Source organism: Patagioenas fasciata, chromosome 1 (assembly GCF_037038585.1).
Source record: "Patagioenas fasciata isolate bPatFas1 chromosome 1, bPatFas1.hap1, whole genome shotgun sequence".
In the NCBI taxonomy this organism is placed as follows: Eukaryota; Metazoa; Chordata; class Aves; order Columbiformes; family Columbidae; genus Patagioenas; species Patagioenas fasciata.
The window spans coordinates 26,865,181-26,891,095 of NC_092520.1; the positions used below are offsets into that span (position 1 = coordinate 26,865,181).

The following is a 25,915-nucleotide window of genomic DNA, read 5'->3' on the forward strand; positions in this document are numbered from 1 at the left end:
AAAATAATGAAAGAGGTGGGAAAATTTAAGAATTTTTGTTCTTTACAAAGTCATTCCCTCCTGAAATAAATTTGTCATGCAGAAACTTTACATACATTTACTGTTGATTTTTAAAAGTTTAACTGTGAACTTTTAAAGCTCGTAAGTTAGCTTTTAAAATCAAAAGCACAGTTAAACCAGTTGTAAGCGTACACTCTTAAGGCTCTTAGTCATGAAGAAAAAAAATAATTAGAAAAGAGTGAATGAAGTTTCAAAGTTTCAATGAAGCCTCCTACTAGATATTACTGTTGCATTTTTATGGATAGGATGACTATACTTAAAGGCTTCTGTGTCCCTAAAAATGACAGTTAAAAGCATATATGGTGTCTTAAACAAAACCAAAGGCAAGGGGAGCTAATAAATAGTATTAAACCTGATATGGTCCCCAACACATCCTCCCTTCTTAAGGAACAGAGTAAAATTTTGCTGTATGTAAGAGGCAGTGCACTATTCAGGTGACATCTGCCTCCCTGAACTCCATGGGATGTAGCCCAATGCTGCTTCCTTGGCTTCACTCCAATTGCTCCCCAAAGCACTTAACAAGTCTGGGGTACTTGTATTTTATTCTCATCCTGGTTCGTTTTTTCTTTTATTCCAGTAGCTGTGCAGGTACCAGAAAAGCCAGGCTCTTTCTGCTTCTGTGATCTTTCCTGCCTACCAGAAAACATGAACTGTTTGGTCACTCAGCTTGAAAGTCAAGGGTCCTTCAGAAATATTAATTCCCCAAGTTTCCTCAAAAATACCACTGCTTTTATTCACTTGATGCATTGGCCTGTTGAGAGCTGTGAGTGGAGTTCAGGTTGACCACTTCTGCTTTCCAGACTGGGCTGTGGAAAGAGATGCTCAGCTTTACTGTTTTGTCCAGACTAGAGATTGCTCTATGTCTCTTTCCTCAGGAGATCTTCATGAACAGTGGAAGTTCTTCTTTCTTCTGCCTCCATGGAGAGGAAAAGTAATGAGATTTTTCACAAGTACTTCCTCTGTTTTGTAGCATTTCTGCTTCTGGAAAATATCTGGAGCTTTTTTATTATAGGAATATAAAGGCATAACAATGCCACTGTCCTCATTGCCACAGAACAACTAGCTTCTGCTTTCGGCTCAGGAATCTGTTTAGTATAAATGGTGATGGATCAGTGATGTGTGAATTTGAATTTAAAAAAAAAAAATATTTTTAAATAATAGGAAAGCTAAAAGTACTTTCATTTTTTTTGCCCAGAATAATGCCCTGGATGTGCTGTAGTGTTTAAACCAACAGATCAGGGTGAGCGTGTCTGAAGAAAAGAATTAAAAATGAGGAACTAAGGAGGGAGAGTGGAATTGCATAGGAAGATGGGCATTTACACAACTCCTGTCTTCTTGAGGGAGGGAAAGAAAAGTCAAGGTGCAATGGGAGCATGAGAAGGCAGGTGAACAACAAAGAGGGGAAAAGGACAGAAAGGACATTTAGAGCTCTTGATGCAGAGAAGGAGGAAGGGAAAAGGTTAGGAAAGGTGTTCCTTGGTAGCCTTATAGTAGAAGTGAAAAAATTACCATAGGAACAGAGAGCTCTTGTTATGGTTGTTAAAGCAGAGGAATGATGTTTGCAGCTTTGCCAGAGCTTTGTGTAATTTTTAAGTGTTGACCTTTGGGACTTCTTTTTTCATTAGTGAGTTCATTGAGATGTTGCATAATATAATTTAGTTAGGCATTGCTAAACAAAAAACACTTGAAGTGCTTTTGACTTGTAAAGATTAGGAGGTTTCTAAATGCAGTTGGTGGTGTTTTGAAAAATACTACTGGCAATTTTTAGCCTAGCACAACTGGAACTTCAGGCTTTCTGGCTGTTACTCACTGCTTTTCACATGTGGAAACAATTGTTACACCCCAGACCGCAGCAGTGGTTTTTTTTTTAAATGCTTGTAAATTTTAGTGACTGCCAACTAAGGGATGCTAATGACAGTTTTCATATAATTTTTTTATTCCTTCACTTCCTCTTTTGCTGACTTTGAAAATCTGTAGTGGTTCCAGTCAGAAGAGAAACTATATTTAAAAATTCAGACAATTTTTTATTTCTTACTCAAGAAAATGTAACAAAATTCTCTCTGCGTCAGAAAATCCTTGAAATAACTTTTCCTTATTTGCAGTAATGAACTTGGAATCCTAAGAGCCTTTTCAGAAAATAATGTTTGTGTCATAGGTTTGCTTTGCTTAAAAAAAAAAAAAAATCCATCTAAAAACATAAATTGGCTTGTATTCCATATGCAAAAGAGAAAAATAAATGAGTTAAAGGATGATATAAGGGACAGGAAAGGAAATGTTTGGCTTAAAAGAGAGAACTCCTTAGTAGGAGTGTCAAGAATTAAAAGGTATGACAAACATAGGACTGTAATGGTAGATTAAACCAAACAAACAAAACCCAAAACAAAACTAAACAAACAAAACCAGAAAGATGCAGGCAAGGATTGCTTCAAGAAGAGTTTTCATAAGGACTTGAATTTCTTGGAATTTGAAACTGGTAACACAAACTCAGAAAGAAGAATTTGGCCAGAGTAGAAAATGTTCTGAGAAAGATATTGGTAAGTCCTAACAGTGAAAGTTCTCTCTTAGTAACAGGATTTATACAACAGGAGGCACATTGAGACAATGGAACTGTTTTTTTTTTTGTTGGGTTGGTTTGGTTTGGTTTGGCTTGGCTTGGCTTGGTTTGGTTTGGTTTGGTTTGGTTTGGTTTGGTTTGGTTTGGTTTGGTTTGGTTTGGTTTGGTTTGGTTTGGTTTGGTTTGCAAACACTAGCTAGGAGATATCTGCAATTCTACATGTTGTGATGCTTTGATTACCATCACATAAAGTAGTAATACAGAGGAGAAGTATCAACAGGGAAATTCTGTGTTGCAGGTGTACATTTTAGTAATTTGCACTGTAGAATCAAATTACATAGAGGTTTTGTCCATTTAGCCTTTTGAATAAGTGTTGGTGTCCGAATAAAAAAAAAAAAAAAAAAATAAAAGAGCATATGGAAGTGTATCCTTACATAGGTAGAGTTTAGGTGATGAGAAATTATTTCAGTTATCTTTAATATTTATCATCCAAGAACAACAACAACAATTCTTGTTTTAAAAGAAATAAGGGGACATCTTCAGAAAAGATAAATCCTTATTTCAGAGGTTTCCCATTAGATAACAATTAGAAAATTACTTGAAGGCAGTTATCGGTCATTTAAAAATAAAAAATTTTGATTGCCCAGGTTTCAAAACCTCAACTGTTCATGGCATACAGTTACGTATTTAATGAATTATTGTATCATGCTTATATATCTCTCACAAAAGTAACTTAACGGTAAAATCTTTTCTAACATGTTGTACTCAGTTACTTAATGATCAAAGAAAGCAATCTTTTCTTTTATAAACTTAATACAGATTTGGGAGAATGATGACAGAGTCATGATTTCATTTGGCATGACATCAAGGAACACAAAAAAATTTTAGTAAATGTTACCAATCTGTATGGGACATGAATTATTACAAACATGAACATAAGAAAAAAAAACAGTTCAACTGAAGAAAACAATGGCGTGAAATGAGAATAATAAAATGTTCTTTACATGAGGAGCAACCTCATTGCTCTCTACAGCTTCCTGAGGAGGGGAAGTGGAGATGGGGTGCTGAGCTCTTCCCCCTGGGATCCAGTGACAGGACGTTCAAAGCTGCACCAGGGGAGGATTTCACTGGACATTAGGAAGCATTTCTTTACCAAGAGAGTGCTCAAACACTGGAACAGGCTTCCTAGAGAGGTGATCGATGTCCCAGGCCTGTCAGGGTTTAAGAGGTGTTTGGACAATGCCCTTAACAACAAGCTTTAGCTTTTGATCAGCCCCAAATTGGTCAGGCAGATGGACAAAATTATTATTGTAGGTATCTTCCAACTGAAATATTCTATTCTATTCTATTCTATTCTATTCTATTCTATTCTATTCTATTCTATTCTATTCTATTCTATTCTATTCTATTCTATTCTATTCTATTCTATTCTATTCTATTCTGAATTTTTTTTTTTTTAATCAAATGTAATTGTAAACAAAACTATGAATAAATGTATGACTTCCTTCTGTTCCAGCCCATGTCCAGAGTTTTGCACAGCATTGGGATGCTCTCTGTATGCCTTGTACACAGGCAAATAGCAGGGAAGAAAAGGCAGTGAAGTTGCCATGGGCTGGGAGCAAAACTCACAGTTTTAGAAATTATCGCAACTATAAAAATAATGAACTGAGCAGTGTGGCCTGGGGAGCTCCTATAATAATATAGACCTCATCAGAGTAATTGGGAGTTAAAGCTATTTGCTTTAGAGCATAATAGAGATTGCTATAGTTTTTAGCATAATTTAATGAGGGAATTTCATTATATCAGTGGTAAACTCCTTTGTTCCAGGAAGACTTGGAAAGATATAAGAATGAGAAAAGCTATAGAAAATTGCTGTGTGGGGTTTTTTTGTTTGGTTTTGTTGTTGTTATTGTTGGTTTTGTTTTGTTTTGTTTTGTTTTTCCCTTCTAGTATTGTTGGGAAGGGAGGAGAGAATTTCACTCCTTGACAACAGCTCTTTTCACTGTAAGGAAGTTTCCTGTGATTTTCAGGGGAGTGGGCTGCTAGAGAGGAAAAGGAAAGATTTGTGCTCAGGCACATGGGAACCTCACATGTGAGGGTGTGCTTGAAGGCGTGAGGGACACTCTCAGCTAAACCCTGCCCTGGCTGCAGGATATCCATCTTTACGGTATTTTTGCTTTATCTTCTCTCTTTCTCTTTTGAGATGTATTGATTTTATTTCCAGTTTGCAGTGGATTAACCAAATGCCTGCCTAAGCTGGCAGAGCGTTCAAATATTTTTGTGTCTTGAGAGGCATATTGGACTACTAGGGGGATGAATGGGAAAGCTATAAAGGTGAAACAAGGAAGAACTATCACAATTAATAGCCTAATGAGGTAAATGTGAAAGGTAAAAGGAGGTGCTCCCTGAGACAAATAAGGTCACCAATGTGACTCATGCTTGTAGAGAGAATGGGAGATCTTACCTTTTACATTCTCATTCCTTTTGTAGTACTATTTGCTTTCACAAAGGAATGAGGAAGAAGTTAAGGGGTGGATTGACACAGGAGGAGACTGAAAGTCAGCTCTGAGTTGCTGCTCTTCTGCTGGAGAGCCATTCAATTGCACACTGGATCCAACAAGATACCTACTGTGAGAGGAAAGAGCTTAAGGTTGCCCCTTCTCCATTGTTAAATTAATGAAGTAGCAACCTGTGGAGAAAATCCATTTCTATGCCCATCTTTCAGTCCCTCGAGTATCCTGATTAAATAACTAGCTGTATCAAAACCACCAGATTAGTTGAGTCATTGCTTGTGTTTAAACTACAGCACTTCTTTCCTCCAAACATACAATATTAAAGTGGAAATCAATACTCTTAACCTAGCTTATCAAAAGTCCTGAAGATATTGATGCTGTTTAACAACTGTAGATGCAAATAAAAGAGCAGTATCTCACACCTCTCGTACAAAACAATAACATTTTCAAGCTGCTTATGCTACCCACCAAGGGGCTGTCAATCATCTTTCTTCTGAAAAAGATGGTGCTTAGGGGCTGGGGAGGGTGCTGGCTGCTTGGGTGGAAGAGCACATAGAGGATTCCTCTGTTCACTTGGGTTCAAAAATGCAACAAACTTTCAGTAAAGGCAGAGTTGAATGACTATTGCTGTGGTGTGTATTGCTCAATTGCCTACAGAGTTTGTAATTCATTGGGCAGGGGAATACGGATTGTAGAAAATCCCAAATACGGTACACAAGAGGAGCAAAACACACTTGGATTATGGGCATTAAAAGACTGAATATATAAAAAAGTAATAAAATCATAAAGAAACTCAAATAATATATATTTTAGAAAGCTTAACTGATCATGGTAGCAATCAGTGAAGATGAACAAAACTAGGCCACTTCATGTAAGAATAAAAACATTGTCTTACTATCTGCAGTGCTGTCTGCTTTTAGGAATTTCTTCCCTCCGTGATTCAAAGTAAAAGTGCTCATGCTTTTATGTTTCTTGTGTTATGTAGTCACCAGGCATCTCTCTCAACAAAGGGGAGTTTGTAAATGAGATGGACCATTAATATCTTCCTTGGTGATTTTACCTGCATTTCTGAAAAAAATACTTTAGAGAAAAAAAGTATGTTAAAAATAAACTGCTTCATGGCTTAGCCTTTTTGCAAAAGTATTATAAAGAACAAATAAAACCCTTCACTTTTGTGGAATTTCAGATGAGTCAATTGTAGCATTTTCATTTAGATTAGGACTGTGCTTCTGAAATGAATCTGCAGATCATCCCTATTTGCCATGCTGTCATTCACACTACAGACAGTTTTGAAATGTCTGAACTGGTTTCTAAGCCACCAAAGCAGTGTGCTCCAGGGGTGCAGCTAGAATCACTGAGCTGATGGAGGTCTGCAGCCCACACTGGAGACAGCCTGGTGGGGAAACGCAGCAGTGAGCACGGTTTCAGCATGAGGTCCTCAAGAGGAAGGTGGTGCTGATCTCTTCTCCCTCGTATCCGGTGACAGGACGCATGGGAATTGTTCAAAGCTGCATCAGGAGAGGTTTAGACTGGACATTAGGAAGCAATTAGGAAGGGTGGTCAAGCACTGGAACAGGCTTCCTAGAGAGGTGGTCGGTATCCTGAGCCTCCCAGTGTTTAAGAGGCATTTGGACAACGCCTTTAATAATACGTTTTAACTTTTGCTCAACAGGCAGGCTGTTGGACTAGATTATCATTGTAAGTCCCTTCCGACTGAAAAAAACCATCCTATTCTGTTCTAAGACCAACTCTCTTGCTCTGCAGCTGTGCTTCTGTTGAGTTGCACTACTTACTGCCTTTGACCACTAAAAATAGTTCTTACACCTAAAGAAACAGATTGCTTGAATTATTTAAAAGCAGATTTGTGTTGCTTTCAATTAAAATTAAGAAATAAAACCCAAATACTTCAGTAGACTGCATAATGAGCAAAGCATTCCACAGGGAGCTGACACTAGGGACTGATCCTCAAGGCTGCAGAAGAGCATCCCAGTACCCTTGGAAATGTACACTCTGCCTTTCAGCACAGACATTGGAACCAAATTATCTATTGTCTTTGAGCAACATACATTGAGGATATTCTTCATTGTATCTATGATTAGTATCATTTATCAGACTGAATGATTTGATATATTGAGTTCTTGACCAAACTTAGAATAAACCTCCCTATATTGTTGCTAAATGACGAATATCAAGTGCTACTAAGTTGTGTTTTGCTTGATTACATAAATTAGGATGTGTGAGAACAACTCATTTTAAACTTTGAATTGCCAGCAATATTGCAGATATTTTTTTCTTTCCTTGTTCTGACCCATAATTATCAAGTAATAGGTTGAGACCCATTTTATCTTTCTGCAATACTTGATCGTATCCTAACAGATACTCCCCAAAGTGTCTGCAGTGAAAGTCTCATTTTATGTGTATTAAAAACAGTAGGGAATCTCAAATCAGCTCACGAAATAGCATTTTCCAACACCTTATTAAGAAAATTAAAACTAATATAGTTGCCATTTTGCGGTTCCAAGAGTGTTAAATCTGGCAGCCGCTGAATTCCAAGCTTACGTTGTTTCTACATTAAGGACATTTGAAGGTGAAATGAGAATAAACTTTATTTTATTAAAATACTCATTAAATTTACTGGAATGCATGTTTCAGGGAATGGTGTAGCAATTTGCACATAATATTCTAAGGGGAGAAAATGAATTGATTAATTAGAATGAAATGTTTAAGACCATTAAATAAATCTAAAGTTTGATGATTTAAAGTTCAAGAAAAACTGTAGCATACACTTCGAGTTTTCAGATTATTTTCAGATACAACCAGAGTTCCGTTGTAAACAAATCAATGTATTACATTGTTATTCACAGATCTGTTCTGTACCTGCTTTTCATTTTGTGTCAAGTGATCTGATAGGAGGCAGCATTAGGAATACCCTTGGGCCAGGCACTTTATCTCTGTATGCTTATGTTTATCTTCTGTGTAAGTTTTGACAAGGTTTTTCTGTCCTTTTTTAAGTGTTGTGAGTTCTAGAGAGGAATACCAGTTGTAGCTGTGCACAGCTGTGGTGTTTTGGAGACTATAGTCTTGGTGCAGGAGTTGAATACCCATAATGGGTATTTTTAAAGAAACACTGTCCAGTTTCTTCAACACATCCAAGAGCTGTCAGTTTTACAAATGATATTTTTGAAGGAAAGGGATAACATTACTAATCACATGGTGGGGGAGAGGCAGTTGTCTTTGTAAGTGCGAGCCAGCAAAAATATTTAATATTCCCTGAATATAAAGGTCTTGATTCTGCATTTGTTCTGGTTACAGAAGGACTTGGCATTAACTTAAACCTTTTAAAATTATGGACACGTAAAGTATATAAGTGAGTATTTACCAGGACATCTTCAACTGTAAAATAACAGTTGCTTTTGACAGTTATGTTTTAAGTATCTGTTCCTCCTAATCTAAAAAATTTATGCTGGTTTATTATTGTATTCTGCTTCTCTTTCTCTTCTCCTGTTGCTTTCATAAATCTACCTGAACTGAGAGGCAAAGCCCACAAAGTTTATGTGTGTAGAATTTACAGTCAGACAATTAAATTTGCCAAGACTAGACAACATGAAAGTAAATGTGTAAATTAAAATTGGGCTGCACTGAAAAAAAAAATTAATAATTCATTTTAGTGAACTCTCTTGCCTGCAAGAGAACAGAAGTACATTTAAGGGATCACTGCAAAGGGTGGGAGAGGAAGATCTGTTTTTTGTTCATTATGTCTGTCAAATACAATTCACACTCTTATTTTGATACCGAATTCTTTCAAAAATTAAAATTAAATTGACCTTGATAATTATTTAAAAAAAAAAAAAGAAAAATATAAATTACTTTTCTCAAAATATTATTGACGAATCACAAAGTCCCTGATATTGTTGGTGTTAGTCTTTGTTATTTTCAAATGAAATTCACAGACAAGTATAATTCCCTTCTCCCCACAAGGCAAATCAGATCTAGAGGACTGAATGTAATAGAAAATACTACTTTTTATTTGACTTGAGGTGAATTTTATATTCCTATATAAAAGGTGTCGGCATGAGTCAAGGTATCTACACAGCACGTTAAAAGATACTATTTGTATGATACATATGCAGAGCTGCTGCATAGACATGTAGAGACGTACATGCATATGCCTACATAGGTGCATTGGTTTTGTGTGAAATTACTCTATGATTTTAAATTAATATATCATTAAATAATGTTAATAAAACTCGAGGGGCTCACCAGTTTCCAAGAAACAATTTCTGCCTTTGACACCTAAGTCTGCTCTGAATTAGTCAACAAGCAAGAAATCACCTGTACCAGGATAATTATGGCATCAAATGCACTCAAGCTACAATCCATTGAAAGTACTTCAGCTGCTTGACTGGACTTTGCATTAAGTTTCTTTTTCAGCAAATGTTTGTTTGTGGTATTCCATTATATACCTGTCAATCTAGAGCATCAGGAGTGGTATCCAATAGTGACCTGTTAGGAAATCTCTCTCCACTATCTGTTCTTGCATCTATGCTGTGAAGCGGAGGAAAGCACAGATTGACTTGTAGGAATTACAAAATATGTAGATTAAAAGGATTCTTCTGTATTCTTCTGTAACATGAAGTATTTATTGTGCTTCTTACCATTTCATGTGTGAAAGAAATAACATAATTTACCAAGATAGTCATGTTTCTGGTGTTTTTTCATGTTTCTTGTGTGGTAGCAAATGAAAAATTCATAAAACTCACAAGAAAAATATGAAGGGTCAGTAGTGCAGGGTACAGTATACATATAGGTACATAATGCACAGTGCATTTCAAAATCCACCAGTTTGGTTTTCCGTGAATGCTTTATTCTCTGTCTCACAAGGTCAAATAAAACAGTATCTGTCTATCTGAAAAATAAGAACTGTTGTTTAACAGTATTGCTTTTGCAGGTGGCAATCTTTTGCCAAATTTTTTAAGAATATATCTTAAATATATTTTTATTTGAATGAATTGTTTTAGTTGTGAAAGCATCTGAGTATATGGGCTGTGTTCTACTTCCTATCAAATTACTCCAGTTTTGTTCTGAAAATAGATTTAAGTCTTGAAGAATGCATTGAAATTGCTAAGTTTTCATTTCAAACCTGTGAAGCCTGAAAGCCCATGAAAAAAATGCAATCAAATTAATGGTGAAATAAATACTCAGTGAATGTATGCAACTTGCAAAGATTTTTACATTAGTCTGAATGTTCCCGGCAAGGTTTGTTTCTGGCATTTTTTTTGTTTTAACCTACTAAAGCTGTTGTTGAAATAGTAATTATTTTGTTTTTATTATATTTTATACATGAATTTCGTTTCTCAGTTTGCTTTTCTTTCCCCTCATTTAAGATTCCAGAGGCTTATTTTATTAGAGATCCTCATACTTTCCTCCTTACAAAGGACTTTATTAAGGTATATATGTTCTTTTTAGTGAAATAAAAGCTCTCTCAAGACTTGAGCTGCATGTCCTTACAGGTTAACATTTTCACATAAAACGCCAGTTACTGGGGATGAGAATGGTTAGCTGGTTAACTGAAGCATGCTTGAAAGGAGAAGCAAAGCTTGTCTACAAAATACTAACACTTGGATGAGTCTGCAGCCTGGGAGGAGAGCACTGGGTGAATTTTCTGGACTTTTTTCATGGCTGACTTGGGATATGCCTGCGTTGTCACACAGTGTGTTGACCTCTCTCCTTGACACATATTGCTCTTGACAGTCCCTCTCCCTTGCCCGCAGGCCATGGAGGCGCAGATACAGAACTTTGGACAGACGCCATCGCAGTTGCTCATTGAGCCTCATCCACCTCGGAGCTCTGCCATGCACCTGGTGAGACATAACTGCTGGCCGGGAAGGCATTCCCTTTGAACCTGAGGATCTTTTGCAGGTCATAAAGTACCCATTAAGCAACACTTTTAATGTCCACCACTGCCCATGCAGCCATACTTTCTCCTGGCAGCAGCGGCTCATGATGCTCTAGCAGAGCAAGGTGGAGGTTTGAATAGTTTTAGCTTCCTATAGTCCTGGCTTTTGCTGTCTAATATTGTATTAAAAGACCCTATGTTCATAAATATATGCTTGTTAAATACATATTTACATTCTTATTTCTGCAAGAAGTGAGAACGGCTGCAGTCCTTTCTTAGAGTGAGCATGTTTTGTTTTCTTTTAAAGGATGCATTGTTAGGGCTGATTTATGAACAATGCCTGCTTGACAAAAATGAAGCATTGGAGTTCAAATCATGCTAGAATCCTCCAGCCTGTTCCCCTGAGACAATTACAATGTATATTTTGAATTTCAATTTTAACTCCAAAATTAATTCCTAATGCTTTATTGTTTGTGCTTCCTGCAAAGAGTTACATGAAACAGCCAGACTGAATAAGACAGATCTCTGTGCCCCTAAGTGCCTTTGATGAAATGCTTCGAGCTAGATATTTTCTCTTTTTTTTTTTTTGTAATTCAAGAGGAATACATGCAGTCATTTCAATCATTTTATCAATCAACAAGGAAATCACTCTATCTAGTTGTACACTGCAAAAGTAGGAATTGATCTGGAAGTGTTAGTTGTGTTATTTTAAGTAATTTGTAGATGTCAAGGGTACATAATATTTATTTTACATTCTTAAGATGTGTTTTTAATAATTATTTAAATTGATAACTGCAAAGGATCATTTGAACTTCTATAAATAATTCTATCTGTTGTAACAGTGGTTAAAAAAAAAGCACCTTAAAAACAATACTTAGTAACAGTATTATTGTCCATGTACAAAAAACTGTGTCACTTCTAGCATCACCACACAGGTTTATAATTACTTACATACTCCCTAATAAGTATATGCTTTAAATAGAATTAAATTCTCTATTTTTGGACGTGCTGCATATCATATAAAGAAAACATTAAGAAAGATTAAATATCTGAGAGTTTTTGAGTCCCTCCCTTTTTAATTTATAACATTTATATTTATGATGCAGTAATTGATTAAATCTTTTATTTGCCTCCTATCTTTATTGTATGAATATTAACTGCTGTATGGTTTTACATTTAACTGTATATTGATTTATGCTAATGGTCATTTTGCACCCTGTAACGATAACCCTTACCATACCTATTCTCTACTTGTCCTCGTGTAATGATCCAATAATAGCTTCTGGTCTTGCTCTCCTCCATCACTAGTGTAGACGCACAGGTAGTGTTGTTTTCCCTGTATGTGCACATGCTTGCCTGCTCTTTTTTAACCTTGTTTTCCCTCAGACCTCCTCACTAATTGTGTTATCCCTTCTGTTTTCTTCTGCTCTCTTCTCCTTTCTACTCAACAGTGTTTCCTTCCACAGAGCCCTCTCATGTTTAAAGATCAGATGCAGCAGGATGTCATCATGGTGCTGAAGTTCCCATCAAATTCCCCTGTCACACACGTGGCAGCCAACACACTGCCCCACCTGACCATTCCTGCCGTGGTCACCGTCACCTGCAGCAGGCTATTTGCAGTCAATCGGTGGCACAACACAGTAGGTAGGTTCTCACAGGAATGTTTCATTCAAATTTGAAGACCTTAACGGTGCAGCTTTAAATTCAAGTGCAATTTAGCTAGATCTAGGTTAATCTCACTCACCTGCCTGTGTACAAAAATTTACTGTTTTTTCTGCTTTATGTCAAATAATCAAAGCTTGTGTTTTCTCTGGTGTCATTCCTAGAAACACTCTTCCTAACAGCAGCACATCACCATGGCAGCCAATCAATTTGTGGTTGCAGCAGGATCGGCCTTTGATATAAAGCTTTTCGGAAGAGTGCTGCTGTTCTTGACACAGTTGGTATTAACATGTCCCAGGTTTCAGGAAAACATACGGGCATGCTAGAGAGCGTACATCACTGTCAGCTGCTTGAGAGAGATTTCAGGTCTGTCCAGCGCTTGTCATAAGCCTGCCCCTGGGTCACCGTTAGATAATGTGGGATGCTAAGCACCTGGACACTGAACGATTCTGAACAGAAGTTTCCTCCCAAAAGTCCATCTGACAAGGTTATCTCAAATTTCCCTTCCACTCCCTCTGCTTATCTCTCCATATTGCCACTAGGACTCTCCCGTCTCCTCACCTGGTCGTGTAGGTGCTGAGGTTGTCTTACTTATTGCTAAATAGGTGATGGGGCCATGAGGTATGTGAGGAAATGAATAGTTTTGTTTTCTAAGGCAGCTTCCTGCTGTGATAGCCCTTATGCTGCAGAATCTGGAAACTTTTGGGGGTTTGTTACCACCTGGGGAAAAAAAAGAAGGTATGTGGTGTGACTCAGACTCAAAGAGCATGACTCAGTAACTGGCTCAGGAACTTTGTAGGGACTAGGCAAAAAAACCCTCCTTCACTCTTTACACACAGGAGAAAGCCCTGGGCAGAATAGGTCCTCCTGGAGAGGGGGATTTGTAATATTTAGGTTAGCTATGTCCAGTAGATATGAAGGGATTCTAGCTTACCGAGGGATTTCACTGGCTTAAAGTTAAATGTCTCCTCAGTGAGTAATTTAAGTCAGGTGAAATAGATCCCACTTCTTATGCACAAGGCTGGCCAAAGGCTGATGTTATAAGCAAAAATCAGAGTAATTAATGGAAACTCCATTATAGGTGTGCATTAGAGGAATTATCAGAGCAAGTAAAGTTAATATCACTCTGAATTCTTGAATATTAATATAAGATTTAATATTACTTTTATTCTGAACATTTCAATAATGTTAGTTTGAATATTAAGTGTTGCATGTATTCAGAATGTACCTGTTCTCTGTTTACAAACAAACTTTGCATGGTGGTTTAGAGAATACAACAGGAACAGAACAAGATCACTTATTGCCTTTCAGAAATCCATGCATTTATGGTGCTTCATCAGTTGCAACTTCATTAGATGTAAAAATGCTTTACCCATTTCTTTAAAATGAAAGGGAAAAATTTAGACGGGGAAAAAAAAACTTAAACAAAACATTTAAAAAAATATTTTGTGACAGTGTCCTCAACGGAAGAGCCCAACATCAGAAATTATTCAGAAGTACAGAAACTGTCCTCTGGAATTTTAATACTCTTTTGACTAACACTGGTTGACTAATTCCTAATTAGTTCCCCTGGATTTTTCAGGGATGCTGCCCAAGTACTCTGCACCAAAATCATCATTCATGTCTCCTCCATTTGAGGAGGCTTATTTAGTACTCGAGTACCCCTTTCTCATCCAGACTGTCAACTGAGGGGAAGTCAAGATCTTTACCTATACTTTAGTGTAAAGGAGTCGAGGTTACTAAGGTTACAAGGTTGCAGCAGCCTGGATTTCAAGGGTTTCCTTAACAACTGTTATTTGAAGTCTTCTATTTTAGTAGAAGTCAGTTGATGTCTGTGACTGGTGGGTTTCAGTTTTTCATATATGCTCTTGTGAAACATAAGTCATGTCGCAAACATGTAGAATTCATGTCATGAATCAACCATGAACTAAATTTCACACAATTTAAAAAGCTCTGGTGTAAATTTCAAAGAGAGGAATACTTTCTGAATATATTATAATAAGAAGACACAGGAGAATAAAACTGGAGAATCAAAACTCATTCTAATGATTTTCTGAATTTTTACATCCTGCCTAGTAATGCATTTTATTTTGCAAGAGGCTGATCCAGGACAGGGTATCAATTTCCTACTATTGTCATAATATTATTTCAATAAATCACAACTCTAGTATAAATAGGTCCATCTACAGACTTCTACTGTTGTGGGATATGTGTAGAGCTTCTATGGTTTATATACAGCAGAATGCATTTTCATAGCTATCTCAGAAGACAAGCAAATTAATCTAAGTTAATACTGGTAAAGATCTGTCCCAAACTGGTTTGGTTTTGAAGGAAGAGAGAGAAAGGAGGGATCAAGAAGTTCTTAGAAGAGTGTTTTTTCAGAAAATGGCAGGGCCAGCTGTAGGCTCTGTTTTCTTTTACCTCCTCTGGTTGTCTATTGCATTAGTGCTAAATGGAATTTATTCTCCAGAACTCTGTATCTCCTCTTATGGAGGATATTGTGCAACATGGCAATTCCTGGCAAAAATTATTTTCAGTTGTGACCATTGCGATTCATATGCTCGGGAAGGTGCTCAGAAGAACCAAAAGCAACACTATCCATACACGAAAGCAGATCATGCCCTCAGACACATGGTGTGAATTTTGGGCTTGTCCTATGCAGGTACAGGAGTTGGACTTGATGATCCTTGTGGGTCTCTTCCAACTCAGGACATTCTATGATAACACCAAATATGCAGCCCTTGATGCACACTTGAACAGCTTAAGGACTGCTCAGGATAGAACTAATAAGAATAATTGTGGCAAGTTTATTGCAGCCCACAGTTTCCCAGCTAAAAATTCTAGATAAATCCATGAAAAGGTCCAAGTTTCTGTCACTTGCAAGTTTCCATATGTAAGAAACTCGTAACAATGTTTAATCCAATTATTTTTATTTCTTGTTCTATTATAGGTTCTCAGTGCTCAAATGTAAAAAAAAAAAAAAAAATCTCTATTACACTGTTTTAAAGGAGTTATTTAATGAATGTATGTGGCTGTGAAAATTGTGATGAAATTAGCACTCATGCATTATACTCGCTATTACATAGCTGAAGAATTAACAAATGCATATTTCAGTAGCACAGAGGAGGGAATTGTAAAAGATTCATAGAACAAGTCATAGTAAGAAGTTAGTTTTTAATATATAATAAACCAATAATACCCTTTTAAACCTAGAAAAATCATATAAAAATTTTAGACAATGAGGTTCCTATGTGCTTTATTCTTCTTTTCACATGTAGGCCTTCGGGGAGCCCCAGGTTATTCTTTGGATCAAGCCCATCACCTTCCAATTGAAATGGATCCATTGATTGGTATGTCAAGATGAAAATGTAGTAATATATTTGAAAACAGCATTTTCAAGAATTATCAGTTAATCTATATTTGTATGTTATGCTTCATTTAACATGGAAGATAGGGAAATATTTATTCTTATCAGTCCTGGAGAACTAATAGCATTAGCTATTGATGGTGAAGGAATTACAGAAGTGCTATTTGTTATTAACATCACCAGCAACTGGTATTTAAGAAACAGCCAATTAAGTCAGTTACATTGTCAGCCCATATCTACAATTCTGTTCTCTTATCAGGTCACATTAGTAAAATAAAGGGTCTGGTAGAGTTCACATATTTTCATTTTTCACAGCCAGCACTGTGTATATCACTGCTGACGCAGATCCATTTCTCTTCATTCAATTTATGATTTGGATTGTTTAGTCAGCATTACTAAATTAATAAAGAAAAGACTGGATTTTAAATTGATCCATGATTGTATTTTTTAAATCAAAAAATATTTGAGAAAGTGAAGTATTTTGAGAAATAGCATCTGCTAAAACCATTAGAGTGACTGCAGGACTCATATTCCTAACGGTCATTATTTCTCTTTAATTCAAACTATTTGTTTTGTTGTTGCTTGTTTAAATTTTGCAGTAGACATATTTTTGAGACAGAAATTGGGGATAGGGAAGGTTCTTAGAGACAATTTTGCAGCATTGGTAAGAAAAAAAATGCATTTTTAAACATCTCCAGATGAAAAGTTCCTTTTTTGTCTGTGTCAATATTCACGGTCGAAAGATTTATATACAATTACCTCAGGAGAGTTAGCTTTCTCATTTTGTATGCTTCATTTGCTCATATAATGACAATGGCTTTCTCTTCAGATTTTCCTCTCAAAAGCTAGGGCACAACTATTGTGCCCACCTGTTCTGGAAATGCAAGTAATTTGTTATTCATTATCTTTCAGTGGATGGACATAGAGTCTGATAATTTAAATACGTGTTCTTGGAATGTATATAAATATGGTATAAACTTTTACAAGCAAATTTAAAATAGGGTGTTTTTTGGTTGAACCTCTTACTTCATGCATTTATGACCAATCTAAGTAGAAGAACCAAAAACAGGGATAGAAGAAATTTCAGAATATTTTCTGCATTAAGTTGTGTTCCTGTGTTAGGAGAAACATGTCTCTCAGAGTGAGTTTAACTCACCTAACTTCAATTAGCTGAAGTTAGTTGGCAAGATTCCCTCCGTAGCTAATGTAGAAAGAGAAATCACCCTCTGGAGTTGTCTAGAACATGGGCAGCCATTACAGCTTGAGACAACTTGCCATATGAAGCAATGTCTCTGTCTCCAGTGAGTATAGAGGGAGAGCTGATAATTAACTTAGATAATATACTGAATTTTTAGACATTTAATATTAGGTGAGAGGGAACACACCTTTATTGTATTGCCAAATCCTGTCGTGTCACAGGAAGTAAAAAGCACATTAGCTGGTTACTCCCAGTCCTTCCTACCAGCTCTGTTTGACAGTCGGGGTGGTGGGATTCTGCATGAACAATTCCTTTTCCCTCTGCCTGCAGGAATTTCCAGGTGGCATTGCCTCTTTTAACATTACTGCCCATGTGTTTTAAATGCACATTAGCTTTGAATAGCTTTGTTGGTTGAATCCTTATACCTTTGACCCAGTTAAGCATCTGCAGGTATAGAGGATGTCAAAGTCACACAATACAGACTGGGATATTTTATGTAGAAGAGATACCAAACAGCAGGAATTGACTTTCTGCAGTATTGTTAGCACTGCCTTGGTATTTTAAGTAGACTTCCGTCGCTTTCCCCTAGTTCAGTTTGGTTTTCGAGAGTACTTTAGCAGAGCACTTAAAATATTACCACATATTATGCAGTGCATCAAGCAGTTTGTAAGAAATAGTCATCTCCTCTAAAATCTTTTGTCATATTCAAAGGGAAATCAGAAATCTCACAATAATTTTCTATTGCTGACACCCATATAGACAGCTCTAAGTGTTCATATTCAGAATGCTTACTCAACAACAAATTCACAGTTCATTGAAAGTTAAATGTATTCATTTTCTCCTGTAAGTGGATGACAGGAAGGTGTTGGAATGGCTTACTTGTAAAATGTGTTTTGCATTTCGTTACAGCCAATAACTCTGGTGTGAACAAACGGCAGATCACAGACCTTGTGGATCAGAGCATCCAGATCAATGCACACTGCTTCGTGGTCACAGCAGATAATCGCTACATTCTTATCTGTGGTTTCTGGGACAAGAGCTTTCGAGTTTATTCTACAGAAACAGGTAACCCTAAATACAACTACTTGTTTCTTCTTAGGTCACATGGTGGGTGGTTGTCTTAATACTACCATATCTGATGCCTGTGCATACCCCTCAACAAATTATAAAGGGCAGTTTATAAAATCTTACATTATTGTTTGAGCTTAATAGCTCTAAGATGCTTTTTTTTGTAAGATAAGGGATGTAAAAGGAAATGGAAAGGTATACTAATTTTGTTACTGGTAACTTTTGGAAACCATGGTTTTATTAGGGAATTGACCACATCAAAAGGATCAACCAGAATTTTGTTACAATATTTTCATGGTTGTATTGTTTCTGTCTCTATTTCATGTAATGCGGAAGCAGGCTGGATAGCCTGCTACTGGGAACAAGCATTTTGTTTCTTTGTCTGATCTTTTAACCTATTATCGTTCATTATATTGCTAAAAAATGATTGCAGTAATAGAAAGAAGGAGGTGATGATCGTAGTAAACCTTAGTTTGACATCAACATAGAACAAATATACGTTTTTAGTATAATAATGTAATATCATCATGTAAAAGTTCATGTGCTGTCTTACGCATATCATTCATGAAATTCACAAATAGTATTCTAACACCACTGCTTAAATACTGATGGAGCAGGAACTCCACTTAATATTCAGTGACTGCAGCATCGACTTGATTTTCAGAGATAGGGGTTAGGCTGTGGATTGACACAGAGCACAACCCTCAATAGGAACGTAAAAAAGAGAAAAAAAAAAGTTTTATATTCATGATTTTTTAATCTTCTTGTAGCATGTAGTGAAGTCTAATTAAAGGACATGAGGCAAAAATTACTGAATAGTTATTAATGATATAGTTAATAATTTCTAAATGCTGTAAGTACTTTAAAAACCTGAATTTGTATCTCTTTGCGCTCCCACCAGGAAAATTAACTCAGATTGTGTTTGGCCACTGGGATGTCGTGACTTGCCTTGCCAGATCAGAGTCCTATATTGGTGGTGACTGCTACATTGTGTCTGGGTCTCGTGATGCTACATTGCTGCTTTGGTACTGGAGTGGCCGACATCATATTATAGGGGACAACCCAAATAGCAGTAAGTATCCTGTAAAAAACACCTTCCTGAGAGGTCCTCTGTCACATGTGTTCATCTTTAGCATTCCTTCTGTCAGCTTCAGAATGTATTACCAAATATATCAATTACTTCATTTACAGGTTGAAAGTTGGTACAAGAAGAGCACCACATGCTAAGCAATTCATTGGGTACTAGCCAAAAGAAAAGTTTAAACAGGATGTGCGTGGTAACGGATAATAGCATGGGAGTAATTTTTAAATTCATAATTGCCTTTATCACTTATAGCATCATGTCATCATAAACTAGAACAAGATGGTTATGGCCTTTAAGTGACAGGACATATATCACTATATTTTGACTTTCCTTTCCTCACATTTTTTTTTTTTTTTTGGCATTTTAACTTACTCCTTTTGTGCTACAGCGTACAATATCAGCTCCTTGCCTTTTCAAAAAAGGAAAGTCTCACATGCCATGGAATTAAATGAGTCTCTTTGAGAAAGGTCTTTCTATTGCAAGTAAACCTTTGAAGAAGCAATGTGACTGAATAAAAATAGAAAAAGATAAAATGTCAGGAAGAGTTTACATTTCATTTGCAGGGGTCTAACTATCAGTGCTCTGCAGAGTGAAGGGGACACAATAATAATATTATTTTCTATAAGAGGACACTTAAAGTGAACTACTAATTTACAAGGTCACTTCATCCAAGCCAGAAATGTGACCACAGCTAAATACAAGAGCAGTTTTTTACAATACCAAATACATTTCATTTAAAGCAGTTTCTGAATTCTGACAATTATGTTCAGCACAAGGACATTGCCTCTTTAGATAGACATGGAAGAATCCATCACTATCAATTTCGATCTCTGGTTCAAGTAGTGACTGGAAGCCATTGTAGATCTGTCAGTTATAGACATCCAAGTGAAAGTATTTCTTCAACTGGATGTCTGGTAGAAAAGTGTTTTATTTGTTACAAAGTAAATATTTTGTTAATTTTACAACAGCAGATTTGTTGTTGTGTTTTAATTTTCTTCCATTTGTCTACAAGCAGAGCAAAGGGGAAACAGATAAAAGTCTCTCTTTCTCATCTGACTTTCTTTTGCTTTTATAACAGAGAGACAATGGACAGGGAAAAAAAAAATATGTGTTCCTATAACAAATTTCTCAAATTTTTATGTATATTCCAGGGCTTTTTTGTCACTTAATTCTCAGATAGGGAGAAATTCACTCTGAAAAGGAATTTTATGTCAGAACAGCATTTAGCTTGATGCCATTTTGCTTCTTTGAATACCTGTGTAATTCATATCAAGTATTAGTAATTTCTGTGCTAAGAGTTAGAAAACAAAACAAAACAAAAACAAAACAAAACAAAAAACCAAACAAAAACAAAACAAAAACAAACAAACAAAAACACACAAGAGCTTTTCCTTTGTTTCCTTCAGTTATATGAGATTTGGGCGCTCTTGCCATTAGCATCTCCTTACTGGCTAATACAAACTGCTCCAATTCTTTTGCAGATAGGTTTATTTTAGTTCTGATACCTTTTTGTCACCATGAACATATCTGAATGCAAGAAAATTATATGTTTTGGAATGTCAGGTTTGCCATCTTAGCTGTGTAACTTTGGAAGTATATGCCTTGGATATCTTTAATTTAATGAAAAGAAGGGATATCAATTAGCTGACAGCAATCAATGGAAACAAAACCAAATTGTATGATTTTCTCTCTGTCTCTGCCTCTATATGGATAAGGTGCTGTTTTGCTGAAGAAAAGGTCTTATAGTCAGATTAATGGGAGACTGTGCTGCAGATAGTCATGTCCAGGCAAATGTAATCTCACAGACACCAGTAGCAGAACTCACGAAGATTAAATACCTAAATCCTCTGTGGTAGCTTTGGAATATATTGAGCAGATTTCTTACTACTCATGTTGAAGACAGGCTGAAGACTAATGTTGACAAAGAGTGATGTCATTGCTGTGACTGCTATCTCTACTTGTTGGATTAAAGTTGCCCTGGATATGCTAATTATGTACTAGTACTATACTATAACCAGAACTTCATGTGTTGCAAACATATCCTTACTAGCAGCTACTTTGACTTATCAAGCACATACATCAGTGAGGATAGATCACAGGAGTGATTATATACCTGAAGGACCTTCTACCTTTTAAAACTTCTATAATTACTAAACCTTTCTGATGAAGTAATCACTACTGGATTCTGTTCCCTACCGTGAACAGACTTGATAGTTGTTCAATGACCGATTCCCTGTATACTAATTTTCCGGAGTGAAGCATTCTCAACAACCCTTATGAAAATAGGTTTGAAATTTTACATAATAAAATCCACCGAAGTAGTTAAGAAACATTTCCTAATCTGCTCTTCTTCTATACTTACTGGTAGAAGACTAGGCTTTGCCTTGTAGGAAAAATGAAAGTGAGATGTTGACTGTAGGTCAAATCCAATTAGTTAACATCTTTCAAATGAATTTTCAGAAAGATGTAGATGATATTTTCAGGGGAAAAAGAGGGAATTAGGTTTTTTTAAAAGCTGTCATCTGGAGACACAGATAAGGTATTTTATACAACAGAGTCTAAGAAGGTGAAAAATTCAAAGATCAAAGTCAGGTATAGTAATTATCTAGGTTAGATGCTTGACTTTATAATGATCTTTTAAGCTGAAAGACAGTTAATTATCAATTTCAGCTTCAATGCCTCCAGTTACCAAAAGGAACTTTAGTTGTTTCAGAAAATGTTAAGGAGTATGGGGAGCCAGGTCGGGGGAGGGGAGCAAGCCCCCAGTCCTAAACAATTTATGTAATTTAACATTTGTATAGAAAAATGTAGATGCCATTTCCTTAGAAAACATAGCAATAATTTATTTTGAAACACTCTGGGGCAAAACATTGTCTGAATAAACTCCTTACCGATTCTGCTAAAATTCCATATTAATGAGTCCATGAGTTAGTCAGATAAAATCTTTACTAAACAACACATATGTCAGTAACCTGACCTGTTGGACTTCAGTAGAGCCTTCTGCTGAAATACCCATGTGGGCACATGTTCAGAGGGTGACCTCAGCTGTGTCTGTGGAAAATACACAACCAGCTCTGGTTTAAAGAGGAGAGGGCAGAAGAGTTGCATCTTAGATAAGACTCTTGCAAGTGGCTGCTCCAGTGTAGTAGTTGAAAACTTACCTATGCAAGAATAGTGAGCTTCATCTTATAATTTTAAAATAGTTTTTCCCATCAATGCGTTTATGAAGTTACTACTTTTATTGTACAATAAATATCAAAAAGGAGTTTCTGGTTCAATTTCTCGACACTTCACACAATTGCTCTGAGAAGACTGATGTTTTACCAGATTTTAAATACAATGTTTTCCATGGAGTAGCTTTCAAAAATAGCTTATAAAACCCCTTCTGGTTAGAATGTATGTCCAGGAAGTAGGAGATTAATTTCTTGGCCTCCAGAGGTTGGGGGAATTCAAATCCGCATTCCCATATTCACAAGCATATGCTGACTATCAGGCTATAAATTAATGTGGGAGGGGCCCCTTGTGATCCTCCAGCTTTGCTGGAAAGTGAAATGATTTTCTCTGCTCTCGTTAATGGATCATATGTAACATGATTGGCTAGAAATAGAGATAAATCAAGAAATCAGGAAGCAGAACTGTGTACCTTCAATCGTGATATGTAGAGTAAATCTTCTTACCTGTACCTTCGCTGGTCCAACAAAAACTGGTTTCAGGGCTATGCACTGGCTAAGCTCCAATAGCAGTGACAGAAAATGTCCTTTTCCAGCCTAGACTCGAGGCTGGTGCCTGGGGATGCTCCTGGGAAGTGCGAGGTGTGGCATGAATTCCTTTAGGCCAAAGGGCAGTTGGATTCAGGTTTTTGTGTATGTTTGAGCTTCCCCTTATTTCTTTATTTTATTTATTTAGCAAAAATTACCCATCTGAAATAGGTAATCTAAATCTTAACCATATTAAGTTGATGACCGCATTTTATAAATCTGCTGCAGTTGAGAGAACAGTGAAAGGATTCTGTTTTCTCTTGGGAAAACACAGCACATGCAAAGGACATAGTTTGCTTATTTTAATTCTTTGAAGTGATCTGGCAAATGTAAATCTCTGCAGTTCTAACAGACTGAATAGAAAAATTATTGTGATGGAGTTTGACAATTTCTGTTTTGATTTTTTTTTCTCTTATGATATATAGGGATTTGTTTTAGCTGAGAGCTAATTTGTATACAAATTTCTTCTCACATAGTAACTGTATTAGTCATCACAAAAAGGAGCAGAGAGAGTACATAATATGCCCTGAAGTTCAACATGTATCGTTATAGTTGTTTTATTTTTATATTTTATGATTGCTTTATTGAATGTCTCTTTCAAACAAGTGACTTTGAAAATGAGAATTATCTTCAAGTCGTTGAACAGATACCAGAGTAGACGATAGAATTGCAGAAAAGTGAGGGACAGATGCTTTCATCTGAAAGAGACACAAATTCAGAAACTAATTTGAAAGTGATAAAAATTAATTTGCACACTTTAATTGGAATCAGACTCCTGCATGAAAGAAAGGAAGGGTAGGCAGCTTGTGCTAAAAGCTGATTGAATTTTTTGTCAGGTAGCTACGTTGGACTTGGCCGCTTATCCTCTTGAGTCTTTCCATGCAATATATTACATTCACCCTCTGACTGGTGTTCTTTAAAAGGATCAATGCTATTTCTGTTTTGTCCCTAGAGCCTGAAATTTCATTGATCTTGGGACTTGACATTTCTCATTACCTATTGTGGCTTCCAAGAGGATGGTCACAAGAGGTGTGAGAGTTAACTCTGTTTTTTCTAATGGGAACTGTGCTGACCATTGGAAAATATTGTGTCTATCAGCCCTAAACTGGGTTTGTTTAGTATTATAAGATGATCCTCAGAGGTGCTAACAATTCATCCTGTTCCAGTGAGTGTATGCTGTATATACCTGAAATGGAGGGTAAGCACTAACATAAAAGATCTTTTTCAAGTTAACTGGTACTTTTTTTTTTTTTTAATTTGTCATGAAGTTTACTTTTATGTGTTCCTTTCACATAACATATTTTTGAAACCATTTTAAATTGTAAAGATTGCAGGTTTTGTGAGTCTGTATATTGAAAGAGTACTTATTAGAAACTCAGAGTATTCGCTTATTCTTTTACTTCGCTCTACATTTTAGTCCCCAATAACATGCCCTAGTTTAACCTTTAAAGGGCAGCAGTTTAAAAATAACCAGCGCTGTGTTCCATATCAAGTGAACTGGATGACTCTCTGAAGTTCCTGCGCAAGCACATTGGCACACATGACATCTGCTTGGCCTGTTTAAATACTTCTTATAGTACTTGTATGCTTGTGCAATTTAGGTATTAGTTCTTAAAAGATGGTATCTTAGCACGGTTCTGCCACAGTAGAAGCTCTTCGAAATCTAGTGTGTGATTTTTACTGGCACCATCTCTACTGTGGTAGCCAAAGACATCTCTCTCCTGTGCAAAGGTAAATGAGTCAGTAACACACCTGGACTAGTGCAGTTCTAAACAGCATTTTATCAGCAGATGTCTGTGCCTGTGCTTTGCTGTGCCCCACATGGGGGCTGTACGGGACAGGGTGTACAGCACCTTGCTGAAGTTTCAAAGCCATTTAGTGGAAGAAGTAGGAAGAGAAACTGCAAATCCTTACTCTTCTCTCCTCCACTCTATTTTTCCTTTGGGGTCTGGATAGGTGCAACGTACCTGCAAGTCTACTCACCTGGGAGAATTGTCTCTAGATAGATATATAATGCTACTCACATTCCTCAGCAAATAAACCAGTTCTGCCAGAGATGAGAATATTTTTAATATACGAATACTTTCTTCTGTCAGCGATCTTTTTTTTTTATACAACTATTGCTCCCTTATGTTGTGGATGTTGTTGTTGGCAACTTCGTATTTTGAAATATTCCTGGTTATTTGCCTTACCCTTATTGTTTCATCGAACTCCAGGATGGTTTTTTTTCTGATCATAAAAACTGGAGGCGGCTTTTACATTTTCACTTCCATGAAAGCCATACTATTTTCTAAGATTTTGGTTTTTTCCTGAGGAGTATCCCCTAACAGTGCTACTAGTAAAGAAAACAGTAAAGTATATTATTTTCAGCAAATAATTGAGCCATAGCCTGGTACTTGCTTCCATCAAAGTCAGAGATGAAGTAAAAGCTGAAGTTTGCCTTGTGCTCTCGTGTTTCTTTATACAGAAGATTCCGAGATGTGTCCCCATAGCAATCTGTACATAATTCCTGGATAAGGACAATATCAGACAAATTGTAACACTGTGTGTTCTTTTTTTTTTCCTTAGCGTGCGAGAACACCATTTGTTCCAGAAGAACCTTACAATACTATTCAGCATTATGCTTTTCAGAGAGAAGGGACAATGTACTTCATTTTGGACTTTGTAGAAAAACTTACTCATTTGGAAATACAAAGTAGATTATTTTTTCTTCCTTCTGCTGTCTAGTAATTTGGTTCAAAGGTGCTCCTTTGGG

General features: G+C 36.4%; 1 protein-coding gene across 14 annotated transcripts in view; it reads left to right on the forward strand.

Moving 5' to 3' along the window:
- Positions 1-25,915, forward strand: part of NBEA (neurobeachin) — a 480,010-nt gene that overhangs the window by 441,923 nt on the left and 12,172 nt on the right. For 6 of the 14 annotated variants that reach the window (XM_071804835.1, XM_071804804.1, XM_071804811.1 and 3 more), the window contains 6 exons: positions 10,512-10,574; positions 10,899-10,988; positions 12,475-12,667; positions 15,964-16,035; positions 18,160-18,315; positions 19,220-19,390. In XM_071804835.1, coding sequence (XP_071660936.1) covers positions 10,512-10,574; positions 10,899-10,988; positions 12,475-12,667; positions 15,964-16,035; positions 18,160-18,315; positions 19,220-19,390 — 745 coding nt within the window. The remainder of the gene's footprint in view (positions 1-10,511; positions 10,575-10,898; positions 10,989-12,474; positions 12,668-15,963; positions 16,036-18,159; positions 18,316-19,219; positions 19,391-25,915) is intronic. The other 8 variants (XM_065829710.2, XM_071804825.1, XM_065829692.2 and 5 more) reach the window with 3 other exon arrangements.